Genomic DNA, 18,204 nt, shown 5'->3' with positions numbered 1-18,204 from the left:
AAAAATCCTTTATAAATATATTTATTGAATAATACTTCAACAAAATATGAATGTAAGTTCATAAACTGTAAAAAAAATACAACAATGAAATATTCAGTGTTGACAGCTAGATTTTTTGTGGTTCCATAAATATTGATGTTAAAGATTTATTTTTTTGTGAAGAAATGTTTAGAACTAAGTTCATGAATCCAGATGGATCTCTATTACAATCCCCAAAGAGGGCACTTTAAATGTATGATTACTTTTATGTGTAGAAATCTTTATTTATACTTGAATCACTTGTTTATTTTTCAACAAGTTTTTAGTTATTTTTACATCTTTTTTCCAAATAGTTTAAGAAAGACCACTACAAATGAGCAACATTTTGCACTGTTATACAATTTAATAAATCAGAAACTGATGACATAGTGCTGTCGTTTACTTCTTTATCTCTTATTTTCAATGCTTTTCTTTAATTAGGGGGTACTTGAATTAAAAAATCATTCACAGGGGGGACATCACTGAAAAAAGGTTGAGAACCACTGCTTTAGGGCTGCAACGATTACTCGATTAAATCGACTGATTTGATGAGAAAGAAGCTTCAATTTACATCCCATTGCTTCAGTTTTGTATCAAATGAATGTAACTGATAAAAATGTATCAAATCTAGAACTTTCCATACAGCCGGTGCAATAGAGCACACATGAGAGCAGTGATGTGTGGGTGCTGTGATCTATGTGGTGTTGAACAGCAGATATTTTCATTTTATTGTAATGTATTTTTTCATTCATGCACATGAATGAATGAAATGTTAAAATGTGATTTCAATGTTGATGATGTACATTTATTAGAAGAAAAGATAAAAGGTTATGGCAAGCAGAGCATGTTTTACTGATTATTTTTATTTTAGTATTTTCTCTGAAATACGCTTTGAGACTACAAAGTGTGTTTGATCAGAGAACTCGATTGAGCAAAAAAAATTGATAGATGGATTACTCGAATAGAACCATAATCGATGGCTCCGTTTCTATTGTACTATAAGGAACAATTAAACAAAAAACATCTGACATTGGGCTAGTCTGTGATTCCAGGTAGACACATACCTGACAGGAATGCGAGAGGGCATGGCAGATACTAAGGTGGAACTGTGCGGCTGAAAAGCAGGAACCGCCTCATCGGTGTACATCCCACCACTCTGCCGGTGGTTCAAACTCACCATGTCAGTCATCACTACAAGGCCGGTTTCCTGTGTGTAACATACACATAGATAAATGCCAACACATCAAGAGCGGTACCAGAAAAGATGTTTGTTCTCACTGTGAACGCAAAGCGGGCATCCTTAGTAATGTCCCAGTGCCATGGAAACACAGACGAGCGCCTACGTCTCTTCGACGACAACCCGGGCCACCAAAAGTGTCCATCATCTTTAGGGACGCCGAAGGCATCGGATACGTCAAAGTCTGCCAGCTCTCTGAACACCTGAGGAACAACGTTGACACATTTGTGAAAATCCTAGGCACTTATAGAGTACAGGCCAAAAGTTTGGACACACCTTCTCATTTCAATGTGTTTTCTTTATTTTCATGACTGTTAATATTGTAGATTGTCACTGAAGTGTGAAGTGAAAACCATTTCAGGTGACTACATGTTGAAGCTCATTGAGAGAATGCCAATAGTGTCCAAAGCAGTTATCAGAGCAGAGGGTAGCTATTTTGAAAAAAATAGAATATAAAAAATGTTTTTAGTTATTTTGGCTTTTTTTTTTTTACAAGTACTTAACTCTACATGTGTTCATTCATAGTTGATGCCTGCAGTGACAATCTACAATGTAAATAGTCATGAAAATAAAGAAAACCCATTGAATGAGGAGAAAGTGTTTCTAAACAAGGTTGACTACCTCTTGAAGCTCATTGAGAGAATCCCAAGAGTTTGCAAAGCAGTAATCATTAATTTTTTTTTTTTTGAAGGAACTAGAACAGTCGTTCTTAACCTTGTTGGAGGGGCTGAACCCCATCAGTTTCATATGTGCATTCACCGAACCTTTCTTTAGTGAAATATATATATTATATATATATATATTTTTCAAATTCAAGTCAAAATGAGCCATGCGCAAACATCACCTTGTTCAAAGAACAAAACCAACACAGTGCATGAACTCACAACAAATTACACAACGGCAAATCAGTGTGACTTTTGCTGTGGCCGTATCCATAATACGCCAATATGGAGAAGTTTTTATTTGCACGATGAGTCGGGTGTGTCTCGACATCTGCGGCGGAGTGTCCGCCGAACCGCTGAGGCCGACTCACCGAACCCCGAAGGTTCAATCGAACCCATGTAAAGAACCACTGAACTAGAATATAAAACATGTTTTCTGTTATTTTTCCTTTTTTTGTTTGGTACATAACTCCACGTGTTCATTCATAGTTGTGATGCCTTCAGTGACAATCTACAATGTAGATATTCATGAAAATAAAAAAACCCATTGAATGAGAAGGTGTGTCAAAACTTTTGGCCTATATTTTAAATTTTGTTTTGATATTTCTTTAAAAAAATATTGACAAATAGCAGACCAAACACAAATACGTACATATATCCAAAATACTCCACGGATTTACAGTGGCATGTAGTTTCATGATGAGAAAATATTTTTAAACAATTCTTAGCCTAGATATTTAATATATTTGTTTCATTTTCTTAGACTCAACAAATAAATATATTCCTGAATACTAGATTTACAAAAAAATACCTACAGTAAGCCAACTCCTGATGGTATCTAGAGGTTGCTATTATCAATTTATCAATCAAAGTTGACTTATATAGCTCTCAATCACAAATGTCTCAAAGGGCTGCACAAGCCACAATGACATCCTCGGCTCAAATCCCACATCAGGGCAAGAAAAATTCAACCCAATAGGAACAATGTGAAACCCTGAAAGGGACCGCAGATGTGGGTGACTCGTGACCCTAATGAGGACAAGCAATATCGATGGGGATATAATGTTAAACTAATAACTTTCTGATTGTGTTAGTGCAGGGGTCGGCAATCTTTACCACTCAAAGAGCTATTTCGACCCGTTTTACAAAATGAGGAAGAGAACGGGAGCACCAAACCCCGCCCACTTCAACCACGCAGGGAGGGGGGGGTTGGGTTGGTGCTCGCGGGGTGTATAACATAGTCAGGATTTGTCATGGATGAAAAGGGAAAAGGATTCTGGGTATTTGTTGTGTTGCGTTTATGTTGTGTTACTGTGAGTATTTTCTCCCGAAATGTGTTTGCTATTCTTCTTTTGTGTGGGTTCACAATGTGGCGCATATTAGTAGGAGTGTTAAAGTTGTTTATATCACAACCATCAGTGTACTCTGTGTCACCCAGTATGCCTTGCAATCTCATACACGTGCCGATAGAAGCAGCGAAATGCATGTGTCCGGTCGGCAAGCAAATAGTATTCCATGAATGGCGGATGTGATGACATTCAAGAGGACGTTAAGAGTAATATCATCACGCCACGCCCTTAATATTGTAGTCCGAGTGAAAATTGGAGAACGTTGATTCCGGGTGATGTCCGGGAGAGGCATTGAATTCCGGAATCTCCCCGCAACAATCTGGGGGTTTGGTGATTGTGCAGCTGAGCCGCATCAGGGTTGCCGACCCCTGTGCTAGTGCAATCTAAAAGTTAGTATCAGAATGATTGACAAGCCAGAATTGCACTGTCAATCTGTCATTTAAAGGACTAACCTTGTCTGGACTAAGTTGGAAGTCCGGCTTTAATAAGTACAGGCTTTTATCCACAGTGGCCACGCAAACACAGGAGCCCTTCTCTGCATGGACGTGCACGGTCAGGGGGTCCCCTGGCATGGACTCATTAGTGGACAGGGAGACGGACACCTGCAATGCAAACAATAATGAAAATGTCCAAAACTTCACCAGCACAAATGCATCCTGTAGTCCATAGTAACAGTATGGAAACATACTGTATAACCGCAACAAAGTGGGAGGGACGGTGGGAGTCGAGCAGGAATTTTTCCCACATCAAACCTACTTTTCAGCGTCCCGTGGTCACAAATTAGCCCAGTTAACCAGTTCCGCTGCCCTCCTTTCACTACAGCGCAACCTGTCATCCTCTTCTGTCATGACCCCAGTCATCTGCTGGAGGCCCATATGGTCTCTTGTCTCGTCATGCCCTGGCAACCCTGAACTCCACCCCTCACACAGCATGTCCGACTCCTCCACCAACACAGGACTAGTGTTGTAATAGCATACCAGGGAGCTGTAAATACTTCAGGGAGTTAACTCCACCTAATACAAGCAAGAACCAAGTCGCTCTGCCAAGCCTAACACGGCTGTTTGTTTACTGCACAGAGGGAGCTGGTGCAGAACGCATTCAGCTTTACATTACCGGTATCTATATATCTTTTTGATTGCACACCATACTGATCAATCTGCTAGAGATGGGTCTTATTCACATATACATTCACTGTACAAACAAACATACAGTATATATACTGTACATATACATTTACTGTACAAACATTCATATACACATTCTGTTCATATACAAGTACATATACATACATACACTCATGCACATAATCACGTTTCATCAAACATATCAACGTTGTTGCACTAGGGCAGGGGTCGGGAACCTTTTTGGCTGAGAGAGCCATTAAAGCCAAATATTTTAAAACCGTATTTCCGTGAGAGCCATATTATATTTGGGTAATACTTTGATATGGGGAACATATTCACCATTAATTAGTTGCTTATTAACATGCAAATTCATAATATATTGGCTCTTAATTAGTCATTTTTAAGTACTTATTAATGCCTTTTTCTGCATGGCCTTATTTTACAAGCAGTAAGCCATTAACTAAGAGTCTTCCTTTATAACCTCAGAATTATTGCTTATTAGTAACCCTAACCCTTATATGGTCCCTAGCGTCCAAATAACTCTTAATTAAGTCTTTGTTACTTAGAATATGTTCCCCATACTAAAGTGTTACCAAGATTTTTTAACAATGAATACAACTAAATGTGCGCATTTTTAAGTTAGACTAAAATTTTTGAGTAAAATAAGTCTCTTATTCTTTTTAATAACATTGTTATTCTGAAACTAACAAATAATAAATGAAATACTTCTTACCATTAATGCGACTTCTTGGATTGATGGAATAAAATGCATGAGAATGTTTTTAATTTTGAACGTTATTTTTAACCCTGTGATTACCAGCAGAATCATTTATTACTTATCGTGTTAAGCAATGTCAGCTAAGATTTATCTGAAAGCCAGATGCAGTCATCAAAAGAGCCACATCTGGCTCTAGAGCCGCAGGTTCCCTACCCCTGCCCAAGGGTAAACTGGGTAACAGATGGCATATTGACAAAGCTTAACTCATTGTTACTATAACAATCTACAAGATTAATATATGTTGCCCCTCTCTCTTCCAGTCCATCTTTCGGTATTCCTTTTTTTTTTTTTATTATCTTTCTAGTTATCATTATGTATACGTATTGTTGCATTTGAACAACTGTATTGTTGATAATAGAGGTAAACTATTGGCATTGTTCATGATCAATAGCGCTTTTTCTATTGGTATTTGTATTTCTCCAGTTTTAGTGTAAAAATGCTCATTGTCATTTCTATATTATTATTTATTTCACTAACTGCTTTTTTGCTATCACTTTTATGATCATATTTGTACATATCGTATGTGCTGGTGTTGTTCTATTGTTGTTGTTGTTATTGTTGTGTTTTTGTCTCTCTGTCAATCCCCCTCTTATCCCCACAATTTCCCCCTCCGTCTTCCTTTTTTTCCCTCTTTCTATCCCCTCCTGCTCCGGCCCGGCAGCACCAAATGATAATATAAATACATTTAATAAAGTCAAATTCAAATAAGGTAAGAAGAGAAGTATCTGAACAGCCGATATGGGCATCTACATCAACTATATGATTTGGCTGAGAAGTTGGACAGGACAAAAAAAAAAAAAAAATGGATCTCATAACTATTAAAAATTTACTTTGGATTTCAAATTTTACAATTAAGAATGTTTACTTTTTCCTTAAAACATTGCCTGGGCAGCATCTGACCAAAATGACTACAATCCTTACTGTATTTATTTTAAAACATATTTTCAAGGGACACTACCATATTTTTCGGACTATAAGTCGCAGTTTTTTTCATAGTTTGGCCAAGGGTGCGACTTATACTCAGGAGCGACGTACGTGTGAAATTATTGACACATTACCGTAAAATATCAAATACCATTATTTAGCTCATTCACGTAAGAGACTAGACGTAAAATATTTCATGGGATTTAGCGATTAGGAGTGACAGATTGTTTGGTAAACGTATAATATAGAACATGCTACTTAATATGTTACGTTAACATACCAGGCACCTTCTCAGTTGGTTATTTATGCGTCATATAACGTACACTTATTCGGCCAGTTGTTCACTATTCTTTATTTATACTAAATTGCCTTTCAAATGTCTATTTTTGGTGTTGGGTTTTCTCAAATAAATTTCCCCAAAAAATGCGACCTTTACCCCAGTGCGGCTTATATATGTTTTTTCCCTTCTTTATTATGCATTTTCGGCAGGTGCGACTTATAGTCCGGAGTGACTTATACTTTGAAAAATACAGTAGTATATAATTTAATAGAGGATTTTCTTTAGAGTAGTCTCAGCTTTTATAGATAGATATATAGTACTTTATTGATTCCTTCTGGAGAGTTCCTTCAGGAAAAAAATATTGTAGGGCATTATATGTATAGCAGTATAGATGTTCAATCCAGGGAAAAGAGTCGACACACAGCCGTTATTGTCAGCTTACAACAAAGTGAGTAGCAAGATAATTGTCTTGCCTACAGCCAGGCATAATCTTGTGCTGCATGAGAGCTACCGGCAATGGGGAATTTTAATGAAGTAAATTCATATCAGAGTTTATAACCACCTATGATTACAGACAGGGACGAAATTTGGGTTGAGGGGCACAACTGGTTTGAGTACCGTGGCGTGCCTTGAAAGGGGTGTGTTTTGAAGGAATCAGTGCATATTGTTTCTTATTTAGCCCCCTTTAATTTGTGTCAAACAATGTTAATACTATTTGACTCAAGCCTGAATGTATTTACATGCAATGTTTTGGATTATTAAGTATAAAGGATAAGGAAATTATTTTTAGTGCAAAATAACAATGACGGAACCAACTTTGGACTATTCGCTTCTTAATATTTGTTCTGTTTGGACGGGGATCGTATCCACCTTTTGCCACTCTCCACTTCATGATCACGCACTTTAGAGGCCGGACCAAGAGTCAGCAACCCGCAGCTTTAGAGCCTCATGCGGCTCTTTAGCAGCACCCTGGTGGCTCCATGGTGCTTTTTCAAAAATGTATGGAAATGGGAAAAAAAGGGGTGAAAAATGTTTTTTAGTTTTAATATGTTTTCTGTAGGACAGGGGTCGGCAACCCGCGGCTCTTTGGCCACTCTGATGTGGCTCAGCTGCATAATCGCCGACCCACCCCGATCGTTTCGGGAGGTTTTCAGGATTTTGGTGCCTCTCCCGGACACCACCCGGGGTTAACATTCTCCGAATATCACTCCGACTACAATATTGAGGGCGTGCCGTGATGACTTTACTTTTAACGTCCTCTACAACATATCATCGCCCGCCTTTACACCATGCTATCTGCGTGCCGGCCGGACGCATGCATTTTGCTGCTTCTATCGTCACACGTACGAGATTGCAAGGCATATACTGTAGTCAACAGTCATACAGGTTACACTGACGGTTGTGATATAAACAACTTTAACACTCTTACTAATATGCGCCACACTGTGAACCCACACCAAACAAGAATGACAAACACATTTCGGGAGAACATCCTCACAGTAACACAACATAAACGCAACATAATTACCCAGAATCCCAAGCATCCATGACGTATCTAGGCTATATTATACACCCCCGCGGCCCCAACCAGCGCACAGAGGGGGGAGAGGGCGGGGTTTGGTGCTAGCGGGGTGTAAAACAGAGCCTGGAATCATCATGGGTGCTTGGTATTCTGGGTAATTGTTATGTTGCATTTATGTTGTGTTACTGTGAGGATGTTCTCCCGAAATGTGTTTGTCATTATTGTTTGGTGTGGGTCCACAGTGTGGCGCATATTAGTAAGAGTGTTAAAGTTGTTTATATCACAACCATCAGTGTAACCTGTATGGCTGTTGAATATAAGCCTTGCAGTCGTGTAGTGTATCAGCGGAAACCACGTACAACATGTTACTGGGCCGGCAAACTAAAGTTTGTACATGTTGTAGAAGACGTTAAAGGCAATGGTTTCATAGTACGCCTTTATTATTGTTATCTGGGTGATCATCAGCAGATATTGTCAAGAATGGTTGCGGCTCCCATTATCTTCTTTAATTCGTGAAACGGGTCAAAATGGCTCTTTGAGTGGTAAAGGTTGCCGACCCCTGCTGTAGGAGGGCAAACATGACACAAATCTTCCTAATTGTTAGAAAGCTCACTGTTTAATATGTTTGTGCTTCACTGATGAGAGTATTTGGTGAGCGCCGTTTTGTCCTACTAATTTCAGCGGCTCTTGAACTCACTGTTGTGTGGACAATGATTCAGTTTGTTTACATGTATAACTTTCTCCGACCCTGCCACTGAAAGACGTGTTTTATAAAACTCCTCCTTTGAGTCATTTTGTCCACCAAATGTTTTATGATGTGCGTGAATGCACAAAGGTGAGCTTTGTTGATGTTATTGACTTGTCTGGAGTGCTAATCAGGCATATTTGGTCACTGCATGACTGCAAGCTAATCCATGTTAACATGCAATTTAGAATAGCTGTATGTACGTGTTGCATCATTATGCCTCGTTTGCAGGTATATTTGAGCTCATTTAATTTATCTTACTAATGTCCTCTGTGTATTTTGTTTACTTTTGTTTAATCACACATTATCTGTATGTAATATTGGCTACATTTCTGATAGCTGTTTGAGCGCCATGTTGTTCCAGACCACAGCAAACGTTACCCAGCTTGCAGAGATTGTAATAAATCCATTAGAAGAAGACGGCCTGCCTTTTCCTTTAACTTGGACACACACATCTATACCTTTGAACATTCTAAGACAGTAATTTCCAGGAGTTATCTCACCCTCTGAGAAGTTTTACTAATGTTTTCCAATGTTGTAAGAATGTGTAGAAATAAATATTATATTTAAAATTTCTTTCATTGAAGATTTTTGTCAGCCTGCGACACATATTAATTTGGATAGTAGACTAATATAACTAATAAGCCACTTACATCATGTGTTGCCATCATTATAACACTTATATATGTCTTTTAATTTTTTGCAGCTCAAGGCCGATTACTTTTTTGTATTTCTGGTCCAATATGGCTCTTTCAACATTTTGGGTTTCCGACCCCTGCGCTAGACCATCAGAGTCTGACATAATACTCACTGTCATTATAAATATAGGTGTGACGGGTAAGGCGATTAAGTTTGGCAATACATTTCATATGAAGCACCCTGTAGCAGTTACCAATGTGACAATTTGAAGAAAGGGACTTACTATTTCCAAACTTGTCTTTATTAACTACTAACATAAACTCTCTAACAGGAGCTTCTTAACGGCGCCTCAAACAGTATATGCACGCCTAGCATGTCACATGACCACGCTTCCATCAGAGGTCAACTGGGTGTGAAAACCACTTAGGTACTTGTGTCCGCCACAACACAGTCATTTAATAAATTACATTTTACAAGCTATTTTTGCTTCCAAACTGTGTCTCATGTGTCGGTTGCAGCAAGTCCTATATAATGTACTATAAATTAAACCTATAATATTACAAAAACAGTGTTTGTAAAGTTGTATGATCTCACTCGACAGTTTAACAGCAACAAAGCAACCATTTTAATATATTTTATAACACAAATAACTTTCTCTTGTGAATGATCACGACTCACTCTTATCTTACAACTGATCAGTGATTGGTCAGTTGCTGTGTGCTGTCAATAAATGTCACATTGGCAAAAGGGCAGAGTCAGGAAGCCAAACATGAGCTTTCTGGACAGTCTAAAGCAGGGGTGTCAAACATACGGCCCGTGGGCCGGATCAGGCCCGTCAACAGGTTTTACCCGGCCCGCCTGATGAGTTTGCCAAGTATTAAAATGAGTTGAATTTTTTTTTTTAATGAAAGAAACTGCTGTTCTGATTGTGTCCACTGAATGTCACAATAGCAATTCTGTTAGGACCAGCAAGAGGTACAAAGTAAAGCGTGGAAATTTAAAACCTGACATTTTGTATCTTCCGCTTCAAACACATCGTTATTTGGCACCCTCAATCCCCAATAATGTCTTTGTGTGGGTTTTAAGAATCGACGGTAGTATCTTGTGTACTCGGAAAATCAATTTTTACCTTGAAAATAATTTTTTCTCTTGAAAATCAACTTTTACCATTGCAAGATGCCTCGTTGTCGTCCTTTTTCATAACATTAATAATAATAATAGATAAAACTATTTTCTATACACCCAAAACGCTTCGGAATATCACAGCCATGAGAGGCGGCACATGGACCAAACCGGCGAAATAAGGTGTTCTACCAACAGGTTCTAGGATTACCGGCACGACTAAGGTATGAAAACATAGTGAGAAAACTTAACCTTTTGAATAGTTTTACCTCCGATTCTCACGGTTTGTTGAGTTAACTCTGGATTGATACGTGGACATAACAAAGGAGGTGTTTGATACCTTGAAGAGTTTATTTGTTGTGTTTTTTGTTCAATCCCAGAAAGACTGCGACTTAAAGTTTAATCCTGGCTTTGTAGATAAACTGAGACCACATCTAAACTCATTGTGTTTTTGAAACTGCACCAATTTTCTCAGAATTTTCAACAAACTCGAAGTGTTTTCTCCAGAGAATTATTTGTGGTTTGTACGTTTTCACAATGTGCTTGTTCTATTTTTGGCCAAAGTAAAACCAAGTAAACAACCTGGAGTTGTCTTTATTTTGAAGTTATCATGCCATGATTTTACCATTCCGGCCCACTTGGGAATGGATTTTCCTCCATGCGGCCCCTGAGCTAAAATGAGTTTGACACCCCTGGTCTAAAGGGATTCTATCAGAGCAGCGGTTTTCCGCCGGGTACAAGTGTTTGACTTGTCTCCATTCAATAGTGTTACATTAATTTTGGACATTAAAAAGTAGAGGAGATAAAAACTTCCTTTTGAAAAAGTGCACGGGACATGTTCTCCCAATGCACTCCCCAAATACATCCATGATTACAATTGAAAAAAATCATGCTATACTGTAAAGCAGATGCAAACCTTATTCTCAAAGGTGGGATGGATGTGAATTTGCACACTGTCCGTAACGCCCTCGCCGTTCTCCCTTACGTAGTAGACAAGGAGGCGGCTGAGCGGCGCCATGGTGTGACTGACGGGGAAGTGCAGATACGACACGCAGCTGTCTATTTCAGTTTGTGAGGAAGAACCTGCAACATGACATCAAGGCTTAAGGAGGACCAAAAAAAGGTGTTTTAACAGGGTAAGTCTCTACAAATTTACCTGAGGCGGACACAGGCGAGCGAGTGGTGTGGATGTTTTTATCGAAAGTGACCGTAGCTCTTTTCCCTCTGTGGGAGGCGGTGAGGTTGGCGAGCTGCTGGCCTGACAGGATGATGTTACCCCTGGAGGCCACCTCGTAGTGCAGGGTGAAATTGCATGGACATGTGGATTTGAGAGCCACTTCTGCCTCTTGACCGACCTGCACGTATAGAAATATGTACCTAATGAAGTGTCTAACGTATGGACAAAGGCAGGAAGAACGTACCTTGAGTGGGGCGCCAGGGCTCTGGATCTGGATGTGACACCTGCTAGGAGAGTACCAGCTGCTGATGGACAGGTAGCTTGGCAAGTACTGGTCCCCAACTGTCTTCCCTTCAATGGACGTCACCTTCGTCTATATTTGCAAAATAAACTCATCAGTTCATCTCTCTCGCCGTGCTTAAATGTCAGGAAACAATAACCACTGACCTCTAGCCACACATACTTGGCCGCAGTTGGGATGGACGGGATCTCAAAAGTGACCTTGCCATCTTTGGAGATCAGTTCACTAGTGTAGACATTGTCCTTCAGGGTTAACTCCGCCTTCACTCGTACTCTCACGCCATCCGCTGGGCTTCCATCAGGATAAGTCACCTCAATCTAAAAAAAAAAAAGAAAAGGGTAATATAAACAATACATGCAATAGTCGCGACATTACAAATGTATTATTGGTTTGTCTTACGTTGCCTTTGTAAGGCAGACCTGGCTTGAACTGCTTGCGTGTGTCCTTGGAGTACCGAATATCAATAAGCTGCTTATGGACTGGTGTGGAATCATCAAAAGTGGTCTGCCTGCTTCCATCCGTGCTGGTCAGCGAGGCCCAGATGCTCACTGTGCCCCTGAAGTGGTCAGCCACATCCGCAGGCATCATGTTTTTGACACACAGGCTGAAGTTGGCCGAACCTTTCATCTGAGAACAGCAAAGCAGCGCTCTGGGACCATTGAAGCGTTGAACACAGTGTTTATCAATTTATTTTTTTTTACATAATGACCAATATTAAAATAAAGTAGTGTAGTAAGCCTAAGCGTTCATTAGAAATAATGCAGAGGTTTATTGTATTTAGTATTTTTGGCCACTGTAACATTACGCACAATTTGAACAGTAACAATGTGTTTGAATGTAGGAAAATAAAACAATGCACTATAATCTAGATATTCTTTAGCGTACAACTAGATGGAGCCTGTGTACCACAAGTGAAAATCACTTGTCTAACATAATTCTTCTGCATATTTTTATGTAACTTGTGTAATAATAACTGTTATTTCAATATCTGGAGATATAATTGAAATACTACATACAGTGGAACCTCAAAGGGAAAACAAAATAAGCTTGGATTTGAAACTATACTTTATCCCAAAGTCCCAAAATGAGAGGGGATGTTGTGCAGGGTGTGGGGTCCTGGGCTTTTGTAAACATAGAATTTTTTCTCATGTACAGGACTCCATCCATCCATCCATTTTCTACCGCTTATTCCCTTTTGGGGTCGCGGGGGCGCTGGCGCCTATCTCAGCTACAATCGGGCGGAAGGCGGAGTACACCCTGGACAAGTCGCCACCTCATCGCAGGGCCAACACAGATAGACAGACAACATTCACAATCACATTCAAACAATAGGGCCAATTTAGTGTTGCCAATCAACCTATCCCCAGGTGCATGTCTTTGGAAGTGGGAGGAAGCCGGAGTACCCGGAGGGAACCCACGCATTCACGGGGAGAATATGCAAACTCCACACAAGAAGATCCCGAGCCTGGATTTGAACCCAGGACTGCAGGAACTTCGTATTGTGAGGCAGACGCACTAACCTCTCTGCCACCGTGAAGCCCATGTACAGGACTGTCTCAGAAAATTAGAATATTGTGATAAAGTCCTTTATTTTTTAAACATGAAAATGTCATACATTCTGGATTCATTACACATCAACTGAAATATTGCAAGCCTTTTATTATTTTAATATTACTGATTATGGCATACAACTTAAGAAAACTCAAAAATCCTATCTCAAAAAATTTGAATATTTCCTCAGACCAAGTAAAAAAGCTGTATGCCATAATCAGCAATATTAAAATAATAAAAGGCTTGCAATATTTCAGTTGAAGTGTAATGAATCCAGAATGTATGACATTTTCATGTTTTTAGTTGCATTACAGAAAATAAAGGACTTCATCACAATATTCTAATTTTCTGAGACAGTCCTGTAATTTCTGTTATTAAAAAAAAAAAACATTATCAAAGTTTACCTTTAATCATTGACTTAACACTATCAGTATGGGACAAGGATGACGCGATTGAAGAACGGTAAACATTTAATACATTTATCTGTGGCAGCACAGGCGAAAATTGTGTAAAAGTTTCACTTTTGCATCTCATCACAATTAACTGTTGTGCTTTATACACCCATTATAAACGTTAAAAAAATGGAGGCGTCGCTAGGTTTTAAAAACAGAGGGAGACTTAACCCCCAAAAGATGAACAAATAATATTATTGCAATAATAATGATACATCATTATTATGATGTATTTTACATAGAGATAATAATCTGATGTGTATCAGCTAATCCCTACTTTACACTATTATTACTAATAATGTTTAAACTTCATATTGAATGTAATGTTTTTTGTTAAAAAATTGTTCTCAAACAAAACCAAATTATTTCGGGAAGTTTATCTAGATAGGTTAATCCCATATTTAAAAATTCAAAAACCAAATTAAAGTTTTACATGTGTTTTAAGAATATGGTTTCAACCAATGCCATGCATTTTGTTTTTTAGTGCATGTAAATACAAATACAATGTGTGTGTGTGTACGGCACGGTGACATTGGGTTTAGAGGGGTGACATTTAGGAATCTTGTGTATAAGGGCCCAGAATTTGGTGCTATCCCTGGTGCTTGGCACTTGTGTGCAGCCGGGACTTTGGGTCTCAGGGTCAAACATAAGACAAAACAAACAACAAAATAAGTTGACCACTGTAAAGCATGTGAAAGCTGCGTATATCAATTTAACACAAAAAAAATGTTAACAAGATTTATTTAACTGTTCAATACCTGTACCTACTAAACCAGTGGTTTTCAACCTTTTTTCAGTGATGTACCCCCTGTGAACATATTTTTAATTCAAGTACCCCCTAATCAGAGCAAAGCATTTTTGGTTGAAAAAAAGAGATAAAGAAGTAAAATACAGCACTTTGTCATCAGTTTCTGATTTATTAAATTGTATAACAGTGCAAAATATTGCTCATTTACCTAAAAACTTGTTGAAAAATAAACAAGTGATTCCATTATAAATAAAGATTTCTACACTTAGAAGTAATCATCAACTTAAAGTGCCCTCTTTGGGGATTTTAATAGAGATACATCTGGATTGATGAACATAATTCTAAACATTTCTTCACAAAAAAAGAAATCTTTAACAACAATATTTATGGAACATGTCGACAAACAATCTAGCTGTCAACACTGATTATTGCATTGTTGCATTTCTTTTCACAGTTCATGAACTTACATTCATATTTTGTTGAAGTATTATTCAATAAATATATTTATAAAGGATTCTTGAATTGTTGCTATTTTTAGAATATTTTTAATAAATCTCTCGTACCTCTTGGCATACCTTCAAGTACCCCCAGGGGTACGCGTACCCCCATTTGAGAACCACTGCACTAGATAGCCATTGCAGCCAGTCACCCACAAAGGGTAACCCCTTAGTTGCAGTCCTTTAAGTATTCTTCAATTTCTCCATCTGGGTTTTCTTTAGTTTTTCCTTGTCCTAATATGGGTTTAGATCAGGGGATGTCAATGTGAGTTTGTTAAGCCCTTTGAGACGTTCTTGGTTAAGAGGCCGAGCTGTATAAGTATCATTTAATTGATTAACTGATTGGTCTGATGATGTAATACAAAGATGGTCATGTCACATCATGTAAATTCTTGTCAGACAAGTGTAAAAAGAAGTTAAGCATATGTGGGTCGTACTCCGAATTGTACAACCCCAACTTTGGAAGTTCCACTGTAAAACCAGAGTTGTATGATCTTTATGTTAAGACTCCAAGCAACAGGGTGACAAATAAACTGACCTCCATGGATTTGATCACAGGATGGCCAATCTCATGACGGTAGTAGCCAACTCCATTTACTGTCATGTTCACTGTCAACTTCCCAGACACTGGTTTTCCAAATGTGTACCTGTGGAACACAAGTTACATATTTTAACCCAGCAATGTGATTTATGGCTCTTTGTAGGGGTTTCGGATATTGAGGAGCTATTCCTTTCAAAAGACTGGCTTGATACAGTGATTGTATCAATGAAACATCACTGGTAGCAGTTATAAGATAAGATGTGGATAAAATAATCACCAATATTATTCTATTGGTGGGAATTATTTGACTATGGTTTTATTTTGTTGCATTTTGTTGTAAACATCCATTAAAGGCCTACTGAAATGAGATTTTATTATTCAAACGGGGATAGCAGGTCCATTCTATGTGTCATACTTGATCATTTTGCCATATTTTTGCAGAAAGGATTTAGTAGAGAACATCGATGATAAAGTTTGCAACTTTTGGTCGCTAATAAAAAAGCCTTGCCTTGACCGGAAGTAGCAGACGATGTGCGTGTGACGTCACGGGTTGTAGGGCTCCTCACATCCTCACATTGTTTACAATCATAGCCAGCAGCAGCTAGAGCTATTCGGACCGAGAAAGCGAGAATGTTCCCATTAATTTGAGCGAGGATGAAAGATTCGTGGATGAGGAAATTTAAAGTGAAAGACTAGAAAGAAAAAAAAGGCGATTGCAGTGGGAGCGATTCAGATGTTATTAGACACATTTACTAGGATAATTCTGGAAAATCCCTTATCTGCCTATTGTGTTGTTAGTGTTTTAGTGAGATTAAATAGTAACTGAAAGTCGGAGGGGTGTGGCCACAGGTGTGTTTACCCAGTATCTCTGAGGGAAGTCACGCAGCTGCAGAAGGACGGAAGCTCCTCTGATGTCCCCGGTAAGAGCCGACTTATTACCACAATTTTCTCACCGAAAACTGCCGGTTGACATGTGGTCGAGATCCATGTTCGCTTGACCGCTCTGATCTATAGTAAAGCTTCACCTTCGGGAATTTTGAACAAGGAAACACCGGCTGTGTTTGTGTGGCTAACGGCTAAAAGCTTCCCACCTCCATCTTTCTACTTTGACTTCTCCATTATTAATTGAACAAATTGCAAAAGATTTAGCAACACAGACGTCCAGAATACTGTGTAATTATGCTATTAAAGCAGACTACTTACAGCTTGGATCGGGCTGGAAAATAATGTCCGCTACAACCCGAGACGTATCAGACCGCGACGTTTTCAACACGATACTTCGCGGGAAATTTTAAATTGCAATTTAGCAAACTAAAAAGGACGTATTGGCATGTGTTGCAATGTTAATATTTCATCATTGATATATAAACTATCAGACTGCGTGGTCGGTAGTAGTGGCTTTCAGTAGGCCTCTGTATACTTTGACAGTGATATCACTATTTTTTATATTTTCCTCACCTAAAAAAAACTTTGTAGCACAGAGGCACAGAATAGAATACACAAATAAGTAAGAATAAAATGCATGAAAGCACTGTACATAAAAAAGTATAAACAATCCTATTGAATAAAATACAAATGTGAATACAAAATTGTACTACCCTTCCTGGTGTGTGTACGCTTGAACTACTTTACATATTCACATCAGAACAATGAACAGGAAAAGAGAATCCTGCATGCGCATAAAACAAATGGCTTTAACTCTAAAATTGGTTTTCCTTGTTCACGTAAAAGATCTGTTCAAAAGACTTGTCTTGTTCGCAAATGTCACATCTCTAATTGTACCCATAAAAGCAAGAATTAAGAGACAAATCTGTACAAAAAGAAATGTACTGAAGGTAATGGATAACTGAAAGTTTTTGTCTATCTTTGGGAATGAAATAAATATTTTTTAATTGTGTAATGTTTATAACTGATTGCATTGATTCAAATCTCCTGAAGAACAGTTTACTATGTGAATTACTGGCTCCTGCAGGACTGGAGTAGAATCATTTCAATTGTTTTCGGCTATCTTCATAATCAATATGCTCGATAACGTGCTGATTTTTTAGGTGACAAGCCTTAACACTGGTGCATTTTATTGACATACTTGACATCCAAACACACAATGCATTTTAATATTGCAGGGTTTCCCACGCATTCATTTATTTGTGGCGGCCCGCCACAAAAGAATTACGGCCGCCACAAATAAATAAATAAAAATAAATAAATAAATAAATACAATTATTTTATTTTTTTTCCGGCTTTTGACTCGCTCGACCGCTCATAAAAGCAATGGGACTGTCTGTGAATGGAGCTTGTAGTTACATATTATATAAATATGTAAATATTATATAAATATGTATATAAATATGTACATAAAGTGTTGTAATTATATTCCAACTCCGCGTTCTTCTTGGTCATCACTGCCGCCGCATTTGTACTGATCTGTTATTGGCTCAAACAGTGCTTTGAATTAATTTTATTTTCTTGGCCCCTTTCAAACAGACTGTAAGAGACAGAGTTCCTTGCTGCCTCTGTTCTGTATGAACAACAGTGTT

General features: G+C 38.4%; 1 protein-coding gene across 1 annotated transcript in view; it reads right to left on the bottom strand.

Annotated features, from left to right (window-relative positions):
* cpamd8 (C3 and PZP like alpha-2-macroglobulin domain containing 8) overlaps nucleotides 1–18,204 on the bottom strand; it is a 151,788-nt gene that overhangs the window by 85,408 nt on the left and 48,176 nt on the right. The window contains exons 10-18 of the mRNA XM_061888885.1: nucleotides 15,665–15,773; nucleotides 12,278–12,505; nucleotides 12,025–12,195; nucleotides 11,822–11,950; nucleotides 11,557–11,755; nucleotides 11,317–11,483; nucleotides 3,719–3,868; nucleotides 1,297–1,458; nucleotides 1,083–1,225 (exon numbers count right to left, since the gene is read on the bottom strand). Of these exons, the coding sequence (XP_061744869.1) occupies nucleotides 1,083–1,225; nucleotides 1,297–1,458; nucleotides 3,719–3,868; nucleotides 11,317–11,483; nucleotides 11,557–11,755; nucleotides 11,822–11,950; nucleotides 12,025–12,195; nucleotides 12,278–12,505; nucleotides 15,665–15,773 (1,458 nt within the window). The remainder of the gene's footprint in view (nucleotides 1–1,082; nucleotides 1,226–1,296; nucleotides 1,459–3,718; nucleotides 3,869–11,316; nucleotides 11,484–11,556; nucleotides 11,756–11,821; nucleotides 11,951–12,024; nucleotides 12,196–12,277; nucleotides 12,506–15,664; nucleotides 15,774–18,204) is intronic.

This window comes from Nerophis ophidion, linkage group LG26 (genome assembly GCF_033978795.1).
Source record: "Nerophis ophidion isolate RoL-2023_Sa linkage group LG26, RoL_Noph_v1.0, whole genome shotgun sequence".
In the NCBI taxonomy this organism is placed as follows: domain Eukaryota; kingdom Metazoa; phylum Chordata; class Actinopteri; order Syngnathiformes; family Syngnathidae; genus Nerophis; species Nerophis ophidion.
Note: the sequence above shows the minus strand (reverse complement) of the source record. Positions and strands in the feature narration are given on the sequence as shown.